General features: G+C 43.9%; 1 protein-coding gene across 18 annotated transcripts in view; it reads right to left on the bottom strand.

The window, feature by feature from the left end:
• Positions 1 to 12,133, bottom strand: part of nfixb (nuclear factor I/Xb) — a 132,886-nt gene that overhangs the window by 22,728 nt on the left and 98,025 nt on the right. For 12 of the 18 annotated variants that reach the window (XM_026166109.1, XM_026166110.1, XM_026166113.1 and 9 more), the window contains 5 exons: positions 5,241 to 5,306; positions 3,385 to 3,459; positions 2,339 to 2,459; positions 2,047 to 2,082; positions 1,389 to 1,519 (listed from right to left, as the gene is read on the bottom strand). In XM_026166109.1, coding sequence (XP_026021894.1) covers positions 1,389 to 1,519; positions 2,047 to 2,082; positions 2,339 to 2,459; positions 3,385 to 3,459; positions 5,241 to 5,306 — 429 coding nt within the window. The remainder of the gene's footprint in view (positions 1 to 1,388; positions 1,520 to 2,046; positions 2,083 to 2,338; positions 2,460 to 3,384; positions 3,460 to 5,240; positions 5,307 to 12,133) is intronic. The other 6 variants (XM_026166116.1, XM_026166125.1, XM_026166115.1 and 3 more) reach the window with 1 other exon arrangement.

The following is a 12,133-nucleotide window of genomic DNA, read 5'->3' as shown; positions in this document are numbered from 1 at the left end:
CAGTGGGTTTACTTTAAGTTAGATTTGTAAAGGACTCGGTTACACCCACTTGATAAAACAAAGTTGCTAAACATTTAGCAGATGATGTTTGTGTTTCGCAGTCTAATGCATGACACTCGCACACACGTGCACTCAGTCCTGGAGGTGAGCTTAATAGATGTTAGCTCTAATGCCGTAAAAACTAAATGTGTCCATCTCTGCAGCTATTCTCACAGTCAGACAACAAACACTAGACAGCAGGCTATCCTCAGTTTGTGGTCTGATTGAAGGGGCAGTTCAGCCAGAACAAAAAGTTTTTTTCTGTCTTTTATCCAATAGCTTCAGGATCAGCTTTCTTTCTGTATCCCATCACAACAGTGGTGTGATGTACATAAACCTTGTTTGTTTTGAAGAACTGGTACTGGAAAGACATTTTTCCTATTTCCAAACACAATTTTCAAATGCATTAAGCATTAGATGATGGCAGAATTTCCAGCGATGGAAATAAAAGACCTTGAAATTTCTGCAAATTCCCCCGAATCTCTACAAACTGTTTAGAGTAACTGAGAAAATGTGTTTTTTACTGGCTCTTTAAGTCCCTGCTGTATGTGAGAAATGATGCTTTGGTGGGGGGTCCATTTAGGTATGGCATATAAGAGGATTAGAAGTTGAAAATGAAAGATGGTGCAAGTGGGGATGATGAGGGGGGGGCGAGTATTGAAGAGTCAAAATAGATGCAAGCGGGTATGATGGTGAAACATAATTAGCTTTAGCTTCTGGTCCATGTCAAGTCAGGAATTTAATATTTGTGGGACATTTGTGGGAAATACATCTTTTTGCCTCGTTGCTGAGAGTTATTTAGAGCGTTACCATTCTAATAGCTGCACAGTAAGTATGAGCAAAACACAGCAGGAAGTGGAGGGGCTAGTTTGGGCTTTGTCACATATGCACTGTTACAGGAGGAGACGATCATATTAAACATGGCTGTCTCAAATAACGAAGTCAGTGCCCAAACCTTCTGTTTATAAATCAGGAGAAAGGCGGCTTGCCTCATAATGTGAACGAACTGGGCGCTGCACCAAGGCCTAGATAACATCAGATAATAATGCTCATTTTGATGACCTCAACTAGCAATGAGACCTTTTGCTGAAACCAGACTGCTTGTTTCCCTCTTTTAAAGTTACGCTAAGCTGACCAGCTGGTGCTTGCTTCTTGTTTACTCTACAGACATTACAATAGTATCAAACTACAGAAGCTAAACGTATTTCCCCAAATGTCAAATTGTTTTTTTAAGGCTTTACGATTCAAGGTGAAGCCAGTGTTTAAAGTTTGCCTCTGAATTGATGTGGACCTCAGCACAGTTTCTGGATTGCGTGCAAAATCTGATGCAGCAGTTGCAGCGGGACTACCTGCATCCACATCATTAGGCCAGCCGCTGGACTGAGAGCTGCTGCCAGCCGCTGGGGAACGGCCCGAGTAGAAGACATCATCCACTGGGCTCTCCATCTCACTGTCGTCAATGGACTTGCGCTTGTTGGAGCTGGGAGAGGAAGGAGAAAGATTAGTAAAAGGGATTCATTATGAGAGCAATCTGAAGCAGGCCAGGGTTTCCCACTAAAATAAATAGGCACAACTAATTAGTACAGGGGACACTGATAAATGTCATATCATCTTAAATCAAGGGAAATGAAACAAAGTCACCTTTTCTCTTCAGTTATCTACATTTTGTTTTCATATTATGTTACAGTCTTAAGGGACAAAGCAGCATAATTGGAGACAAACAAACACGAGGCCAGAATTTTAACAACATGCTGTGTCCACGCCGGCTCAAAGCAGCCGCGCGCTAGAAACTGCAAGCAGAAAGTGTGCCTGGTGATGTCGGAGCCTATTTTTGTGTGTGTTTGCACATTCCTACAAACACATACATCTGTGACCAATAAAATAAAAGGGGCTGTGAACGTACAGCGTGTGCGTATACGTGGGACAGCATGCGTGTGGCTTTTGTGTGATGCAGGGGTCTGTGCTACATTAGTATCAAGGGAGATATTCTGTAATGAGTGTAACTACCTCCGTGGGAGACTTGCATAAAGCTCCATTTCAGTCCTGCAGCGTAAGATGAGCGGGAGAGGACGGCAGAGGAGAGGGAAACAGACACAAACAAGGAACGGGTGACAGACAGATCGGTGGGAAATATGAGTGGGGACGAGGAGGGTTAGTGACGAGGAAGGAGAGAGAAAGATCACGATCAAAAAGCAGAGCAGGCTAAGCATTAGGAAACACAGTACAGAGGTTGGAGAATGAAGAATAGCAAGTGGCAGAATTAGATTTAGAAGGAGCGTTTCGAGTGCTTCGTGTGTACCTGGTGGAGGGGGTGGAGGTGATCGAGCGCCGCCCCAGGGTCACCTGGTTGATGTTGTAATAGCCGGGGCTGTCCAGGTCAGCCAGAGAGAAGTTGGGGCCTGTCGCTGTAGCCACAGGGGCTGAGGGGATGCACACAGAGGAAACGAGAGAAAAGAGACACATCATAGAAAAAAACTAGAATTAAAAGCTGAAAGTGTGAGAGAGCCGTCGACTGCAGAAACAGTTCTTTGTTTAAGCTTCGCAGAAGATGATTCCTGATAACTCTGACGTTTCAGTAGCACTACAAATGTACTCATTTCAAAGTCTCTATAGCCTTACTAGTCCATTTTTGGAGACACTGACACGATTATGTTTACAGGACTTTGCTAAACTTCTATTCAACCTCGTAGGACCTGGTGTCCACATATGGGAACATCACATTTTGGGTTGTCTGGACCAGCGGTCCCCAACCTTTACGTTTCCCCAACCACAGACCGCTTTATGTCTGACCTTTAAGGTGTCGCAGATAAATACAACAAAATAAAACCAGTAGAGCTACCACAAAAAAAGATTTATTCATGACACACAGGACACTGACTTAATGATAAACATGATAACAAAATAATGATAAAACCCTGAAGACCATAAATTTCACACTCGAGCCTCAACTCTCGGGCCCGGCACCAAACGACCCACGGACTGGTCCTGGTGCGTGGCCCGGGGGCTGGGGGCGGCTGGTCTAGACCGCAATACTAAATTTTGCTCTTTCAAAATTTGTTGTTTCTCATTTTGTTTGTGTACTCAGGAAAATGCTGCTGTGTTCAGTTTTGCACATCATTACTCAAATGTGACTTTTAGCGTTCTATCAAACACCATCGAGCCAGATAGCAAAGAGGAATTCAAAATGCACGTTCGGATCTTAGCAGGTTAATGTACGAGTGATATAATTATGCAAATCAATCCAGCTACTCAAAACTACTAGTTATAATAGGTTATAGAGTAATATACTTATAATAACATAAGTAACTATATACTAAGAATGAGAGGTGACAGTGGTTGACTCACTCTGCGACACACGGACCAGCTCGGCTACGTTCCACACACCCGAAGTAACAAAGCAGTCCTGGAAACTCAAGTTGCCTGGTTAAAGGGAGAAAGAGACATTTGTGAGTTACACTCTGAATGCACACACACACACACACACACACACACACACACACACACACACACACACACACACACACACACACACACACACACAGAAAGAGGCTGAAAAACACGTGTGGAAAGGCCTGTCACACTGCTGGTGTCATCCACTGGGCCCATGTGTTTTCTATAAGGTACAACAGGCCTTTGGTTTGGACGTGTTCACTTTCTTGACTGTTGACAGTCCAACATACACAACCAATCAGATCCAACAAGCGGCTGTAATCTCCACACAGACAGCTATGTAATGGATGATGCGCTGCGCATTGCGATCTTCATGTATATATCATGCGCACGCATAATAAAGTGCACATGTTTAATAAGAGGTACTGGAACACTGATATACACACGTCCTCGCACATCTGTCCTTTCAGTCTGTTGAGACTGTAACCAAAACCTTGATTATAACTTGTGTTGAAGTTTCACAACTACAGTCATCATTTCTTCTCAGTCGACTACACTGCGCTGTAGCCTGTGATGGGTTTTGTCAGTGGAACATTTTCTTAACAGTTCTTAGTTTCAACGTTACGATCATCTGACTGCTTGTCAGCTGTGTTAGTTTCCAGCACCGTGTCGCTTTTATCGACAATAACACGTATGAACAATACTCGACTTCAAATGAGCTACAACAAACCCTCGACGCTTGCTGCCTGACGATTGACCAATATGCTGACCCTTGGCCTAAATCTTAAATCTAACATTTTAGCCATCAACTCTTGATTTTGAGCACAAAGGCCTAAAAAGAGAAAAACAAACAAAAGAAACAAAATACTGTAAGATGCAAAATCACTTTAAGCTAGCAACGAGCCAGACAGCAGAACGTGCAGATAAATTTGCAGCTAACATAATAAACTGGACTGATATTTGTCAGGTGTCTAGAAACCTGATGACTGATAATGTTCTGGTATCAGCTGACAACAGGTAAGAACCTTGTTTTCACATAAGGAGCTTCATAAAAGTCTTTAAAAAAGGCTTTTATGAAGCTTAGTGAACTCACCTGATCTTTGATTCTTATTTTATTTAAACTGAATGTAAACAGCGAGGTAAGTGAAATGTCTACACACGAAACACACCGTCACAGGTGAAAGTGGTACCACCAAATTAAATGTGCTGCATTCTGAACTTCTGTTCCCCAAGTAAAGTTTAAGTATGCGACACTATGTTGTCCATGTCGTATTACGCTGTGTGTAAAGCGGATCGCTTTATGGCTCCGGGGCCGAATCCATTTTAAATCCACACCCTTCTCTCCCCCTTCCCTCTGTCTGTCCATCACTCCCCCCCACGCCTTCTCCCTTCGCCTCTCATTCTTTCATTCAGTTCTTTTCAGCCCTCCTTATTTCTTCTCCTCTCGCTCCTTCACTCCATCCCTGCCCGGGGTTAACCACAGCGGGGAGAGCGCATGAGGTCAGCGCTCAGCTTCGGCAGCGGCCATGTGGTTCCCATCTTCCAAGAACGTCAGTGTGATTTATGAGCGGCCTGCCACAAACCCAGCACAGCCCCCACGCTACAGCACCATCAGCTCGCCTTACCATAATAAACTTAGATCCAACTCTGCTGGGACGCACTTGCACAGGCACAGAGGCCCGCGTGTAGGGCTAATGCACATACATGTGCATGCATGACTGTATAGGTGTGACTGCGTGCAGGCACAGGTATGTTTTTTAATAATTGCACATGTAGAGTGAGATTAATGGAACGTGCACTTGTAAACCTACCGTTTGGTGGGGGCTTCACATCTGTGTCTCCTTGCTGGTTTGAGTTGTCTGATTGTCCTGATTGTTCTGCAGAGAGAGAGAAAAAGAAAGAAAGATGGTGAGTCAGGTGGACAGATGTCTGGACACTGACCAAGGTGAGGGGGCAGGTAAAGAACAGAGGAGTCTCCTGAGAAACTATATGGTAAACTCTTTTCACTGACAACGGACAGACGTGTTGAGATTAAAAAGGCAGATATTTGCACTCGGTCGAGGCTCAGAGTACCGTTAGTAGATTCTTATCTGGTCATTATCGTACTCACAGCCTTAGTGTATGTTTGGTAAAGTGCTACAAATCCCCCAAAACATTTTTAATGCCAACAATTAACTCAGCGTAGGTGTAATTTCTGGGTATTGATGCACCGTCTTTGCCATTTTTTTGAAAGACCTTCTAAAATATAGAATCTGAATACAGTGTAAACTGGCTCAAGTGTTCCTAAGAAACAAACCTCTGCTTCTGAGTCGCGGTTTTGAACGTGTGCGTTCCTGTATTCTGGGTACTGCTGTGTATAACTCAACTGTTTTTGTATCTTTGTTTCTTGCAATTACTCAAACTCACCATTCATGTTGGGCAGAGAGCTAATGGTCCCAAGAACTTTTAGAAATGCATCATTTGGAGTTGAATCACCTTAAAAAATCTTTTCTCTCTTTGTGTACCTAACTTTTCGGCGCTTGAATGTTTGCATGTGCACACAGCTACAAACACTAGGTAAAAAGTTAGGTAAAGTGACAGATGTGTCACCTCAACAGCCCACGCTGACTAGTCAAATGTGCACTTTGTCTGGATTGCATCTCCTGCATTGCTTCCATCTATAGGGACACGAAGGCGCTCAGAGAGTCGTCTGCTTCAGCTGCTTTTCTTTGGCTCGCTGGCTGCCATTCTTCTTCGGATGTGTAATGCACCCTTGTGGAGTTTTATGGTTGTATCATATATACCATTCAGGCCAATTACTCCAAAGCACTTAGCCTTTAAGGGCGTCTTGGGCCAAGACTCCCAATCCAAAACGTGGCCCCCTTGCAGCCACTACTAGGCCCCCCAATCTCAACATCTTCTAAACCCAAATCAGTGTCCTAATCTTGGGTGGCAGTGTTGCGTTACGTGCCAGCAAACTGGTGCACTATTCACCCTGTCGGTCGCGTGCCAAAAGCAGGAAAACAAAAAGAAACCCAAAGCACCTCATCGCTCTGGGAAGAGGGAAACACGAGGAAGAGCTTCTTTTCTTTCCTTCTCGCAACACTCGTCCTTCATTCTGCACAAGAGTCCATCTTCAGGTCTTTCTCCCTCAGTTCCTCTCACATTGGTTTTGTCTCTTTCTCTCTTGCGCGCTGTCGCTCTGTGGAATCCTGGCAGCCATCTTAGCGCTTGGCAGCCATCTTAGCTTTGGCGGTACCCATGCATTCCTGCTAGCTGACGGCACACCCACACACACACAGAAATAGACACACATGCTTGCAAAGCACACTCACTCTCAAACACAGCCCCAGTGGTCTTAAAGATAAAAAGACCTACGGAGGACGTGCGACGCTGATGGAGTAAAGGGACGCTTGTTTACAATCCTGTGAGTATCCTGTCGCCTACGCTAATAGGCCGTTAGAGTTCGACAGCTGATCACAAATATCAGACGCACTCGTAAAGCGACAGGAAGTGTGCAAAGGGCAACACAAAGAGAGTCCTCCAAGGTAAACGAGGCGATGTTTGGAGGAAGCCTGAGGCCTTTCTCATCGCTGCAGCGCTCATCCCGACAAACCCTCAGCAAACAGTCAAAACCTCTGAAACCCGCGTGCCTCAGAAAAATCTCTTGCCCTGTGTGACAGCATCCAAGCCAAAATTCACTGCCTTGTTGTCATGACAACGTGGATGGCACACCACAGTCCCTAATGATGAGTGGTTGTTGAAGCCTGTGTGTGCATATGTGTCGCTGTTTGGCCTGGCAATTAGTTCGAATGAAGATAATAATATAGCTTCCTGGCATGCGCTCAATGTGTTGTTTTGTTTAAGTATCTCTTGGCACAACGCAGAGCGGTGGCCGCACAGCCACTCTGTCACACGCCTGCTTTACTGTATCAGGAGTTCTTCTGTTTAACTCTCCAGGCTCGGCTTTGAGAACTTTCCTGTTTCTCTTGTTAAATCACAGCGACATATACACCGAATTTCAAATGTAAATGAAGTGATTGCAACTACAATACAAGTTCTGAAACTTTAAACTGATTTTGAGGGTTTCCAGCAAATGAAGGGTGGCTTTCTATCCTTAAAACTTGTGCAATGTTTAACAACAGTTAGCAAATGAACCAAGGTTATCCTATCACTGTGCTTCATTTGCACCAGGAGGTTTCTTCCTGTCAAAAGGGAGTTTTTCCTTCCCACTGTCACCAAGTGCTTGCTCATAGGGGGTCATGTGATTATTAGGGTTTCTTTCTAACATTGTACCATGTTTGTGCACCTTGAACTGACTGTTTTTTGTGAATTGGCGCTACATGAATAAAAGAATTATAATAAAAGGAATTGTATTCAAGGCTGAAAGTTGGAAAATGAAGAAAAATGTTGTTTGACAGACTCCTTTAAGACCACGTGCCCACATCGGAGAGAAAAATAACTGTCAATTCTCTCTGCTAGCAAAAAGCTGCAAAGTGACTGATAGCACATGTGTGGTTGGACGCCCTACCAACAGACTAAGGAACCCATAACCAAGGATGTTTTCACAACTTCACTGTTTAGCCCATTTGAGCTGACCCCTGTTTTTTTCCTCCCTTGGTGCAGGTTGTTTCTGCCAACATGAACGTAGTCATCGTACTCTGATTCGGACCAAAGCAAACGCCCTTTGGAGGAGGTGCAAACCTCAGAGCTTTTAATAATCAAATTAATCTGACCCAACGACCAGCTGTGCGCTGCAAGTTTGAGCTAAATGCCATCCCATAGTCAGGCATGCTTTGCATTCTGTGACATAATAAACACAGACATGTAGAGTGCCTACCGTAGTATACCTAAGCAGGCCGGACGTCCTCAGCTGGTTTATTGTAACGCACTTTTGCACTACTGGAGTTTGCTTGAAGGCTACAACTTTGCTAAGTCATTAACTGTTTCGGGCCACAGTAAACAAAGTATGGATAAGACAAAAAATGTGTTTAGTGTTTAATTAACTTCTGAACAAAAGAAATGAGCACTTTAGGAGACGTGAGCAAGATGAACTACAGGAAAACACTGACAGATGTAGCATTCGCGCTGTCACTAATAAATCAAATATGAGGTTTGTGCTACTATATTTCTATAAGCCAAAGTCAGTGTTACACTGGAATGTGGATCATTCAGGAGGATTTGGATAACATACAGCAGCTTTTAGCACATGGCTAATATTATCTAACAGCTAAGTAGATACAGCCAAAATAAACTTTTTAAAAGTGTAATATTTTAGTCAGCCAGAGGATTTTAGCAGCGTTTCGGCCTCCAGTTACATAACGCGGGAAATAAAGATCTAAAAATAATGTATGAATATATATTTTATGCCAGGTTTGCTAACATTTCTTATGTTTACGGTACACACAGAGATACTAGCAGGTTAATATCCTGGATCTAGTGGCATTCTTGATTGTTGTGTAAAGCAGCTATAAAAAACAATCCCACTCTGTAAGACGTTATGGAAAAAAACGTTCATGTCTCACTAAGTTTTGGTTCAATTTGATTCTTGCCTAATTTCCCGTTTGTGTATTTGCATAATTATGTGTCATTCCCATGCTCTGCTTAGTTCAATAAAGCAAAAATGTCTTTGTCTGATATTAATTTAACGCACGAACGCACTTCACAATATGTATGTGCTTGTATGTTTTATGTGCTTTCATTCTTAAATGTGCACGTGTATGGATGGAGTGTAATCCGTGGCACGGTGACAAGCATGCATCTATATTTACATACATTGTGTGGGTGCACAATAGGTGCCCAAAGGTGCCTCTACAGGAGTACAGTAAGGAGGGGGTGTGATGCCCTTAAAGAAAGAAGACGCTCTACGCTCCTGGTAAACAATAGCAGTTGTGTATTATTATACAGTCATATAAGACCACCGTGCAGGGAGAAATCACTGCCAGCAGGCCTCCCATCCCCACTGCAACATTTGTGTGTGCCCACACCTATAACACGCAGAGGAGCACATGTGACCGCTTTTATTAACGTGTTGGTTCAAGTGCTCGGATGTGCACACTCCAAACATGGATGCACATGCCTCCAAAGCACAAACATGCTCACACACACACAAAAACACAACATTCAAACACAGATGAATCACCCTTATCTCCTGCACACAGTCGCCCCAAGGCCCCCTGCACACACCCCGCTAGAGATAACACACACACACACAGGCCATCTAATACACCATGCTATCGCTCTAATCACCAACATGCACACACACATTTCACTTTGTTTCCTGCTCAACATACAGTACAATTATTGCTAATGTACTCCAGTAGAGTCTATGTAAAAGTTAACACTGGCTATACATTTGTCACACTGCAGACGCAGACGAACTCACACCCAGGCTAATGTACACACACTCAGAAACCACACTTGCACAATCGCTCCATTCATCATACACGTAAAAACAAAACGACACCACGCACGGATACACAATTACGCAATCTGGAATCATTAAGTGACACTTGAATGTAAAATCACATAGACGTGCTCCCCTCTTAGTGCGCAGGCAGCCACTGCCAGCGCTAATGGACTCATTTACGACGTGCATATTCATATACGAGCGCACGCTGCACACTTTTTGCTAATTTACAGAACGGCTTAGAGTGTTTGTTTGTGCATCACAAGCACACGTGAGCAAACAGGCCCTCTGTAATCTAATGTGCACTAAGTGAGGGGGATTTTGCAGACTGATGAGAGACTATAAAGCTACCATCACCAGTCCAGCACTAGAGATAAAATATAACGTCCTTTGGATGTTAAACTCGAAGGCGATTGCAAATATTTCCATAAGCAAGTTATTGTAATAGTCAGTATTATCATCCTGTTTATGAGAATCAGATGCTTTTCGGGGCCTTCACTCAGCTGTCTTTGTGACTGCCTGCACTAAAATACCAAATCTGTAGAAAGAAATAACCAGATTAACACAAAAACACAGCTACAGATGTACCGAGAATAACTCTACATGCTACTTCTTAGCAGAGACTGATCATAAAAAGCCGTTAGCTTAGCGATCATACCTAACAAAGCACGTCTGTCTTCACACGTTCATGTTAAACCGACAATAATTCGTTGCAAATGCAATTAAAGAAACACAGAAAAGCACGAGTACAGGTGCGCAAAGAGGGTTTAACAAAGCGATGCTATGAAGCTGCATTGTGGAAAACTGAGGAGGCGGAGCTCCAGCCTTGAAAGTCCACCATGCTGGTAATGAAAATTCAATACTACGCTGCTTCCCTTTAAATACCTTAAAAATACAGATTTAAATCTTTAAAGTGTTTCATTTAAATGAAGCTGGAACGAATTTTGAGAGTAAAAGTGAGAAATTCTAATCCACAGTCGAATCTGTGGATGTAGCTGCAGCCTGAGATCCTTTGACTTCCTCTGTCTCCACCCTCTGCGTGTCATTTAAGGATAGTTCCCCTGACATGGTTCAGTTCACAGTCAAATGATAGGGGCCTCTTCCTCTGACTACTGCAGAAGTCTGTGGACAAGTCTACCACTGTTCTCCCTCCTTGATCTCCGTCTCGCTGCTGCCTTTCACTCTCACACTGTAACCCCCCTCGCTCCACCTCAGCTTCCTCTGCCTCCTTTTTTTCTGGATGTCTCTCTCTTTCACTCTTCAGAGTTCAGGCCTGCTGGTACATACAAACCCCGTCATTCCCTCCAGAGTTCAGCAAAGGATCTGCTCTCAGCGAGGCCTTGACTGGACCGCAACGGATAAAACACAGATCTACACAAAGAAACACTAAATACAACGGAGACTGCACAAAGGTACGGCTGCCTGCAAATGGAAGACTGAAGTAAAGCAGAAAGCACGACTGCACTGACTGACATATACATATACAAGCGTAGCTGCGCAGCCTCAACCCCTCTCTCCACCCGCACTCCCCATCCACCAGCCTCTGGATAAAGAAACCGAACTGCCTCCCCAATTGGGTTTCGCTTAAGAGGTTTATCGGTGTGTTGCTAAACATTCTGACCTTTTTTTTTAATCTTTAATGCGCTTAAAATGTTCCAAACCCTCCTAATCCCCACGGCTATCCCACACAGATGTTCACTCGGCTCTTTTATTGGACTTCATTTCAACCTCCTTTTTTTTCTTCCTCTCCTCCTCCACCACCTCCTTCATCCTCTCCACATCTCCCCCCCTCCCCTCCGTTTTCATAGGCCGATTCGTTTTCCAGTTTCTGAATACTAGTCACTGCCTCCTGATCGCCCCGGCGCTGCTCCCACCCCCCCCTTGTGTTTCAATCTTCCACTAGAAAAGCTCATGTTGAGCCTGGTTTTTAAGCCACGGGGGCTTCTTATTGGACGCTGGCTGCGCTGGTACAGTGTCATCTGTCCCGTGAGTGACCTCAGCTCACTGTGGCCACCTTTCGGTTCAGAAAAAGCGTGAGTGTGTGAGAGGATGCCACTTTTACCAAAAAGCGCTCTGGATAATTAACAGGAGTTAGTTTCATTAGTGTACAGTTTAGTGTAACAGGATAATAACAGGGGACGGTGAGAACATTGTGGTTCTTCCTGCTGAGCTATTAGGACATCTGGAACAGCCTGAACAAATCCAGTCTTTCGCTTTTTAATGACTCTCAATGTGAAATCTCTTTATCTCTAAAATGTTACATGCAGAAGGAAGTTTCTACATTTATAGAATGAACTCTGGTTACGGTGCTCCAGT

The sequence above is a fragment of the Astatotilapia calliptera genome, chromosome 4 (assembly GCF_900246225.1).
Source record: "Astatotilapia calliptera chromosome 4, fAstCal1.2, whole genome shotgun sequence".
Lineage (NCBI taxonomy): Eukaryota > Metazoa > Chordata > Actinopteri > Cichliformes > Cichlidae > Astatotilapia > Astatotilapia calliptera.
This window is presented reverse-complemented; position numbering and strand designations above follow the sequence as displayed.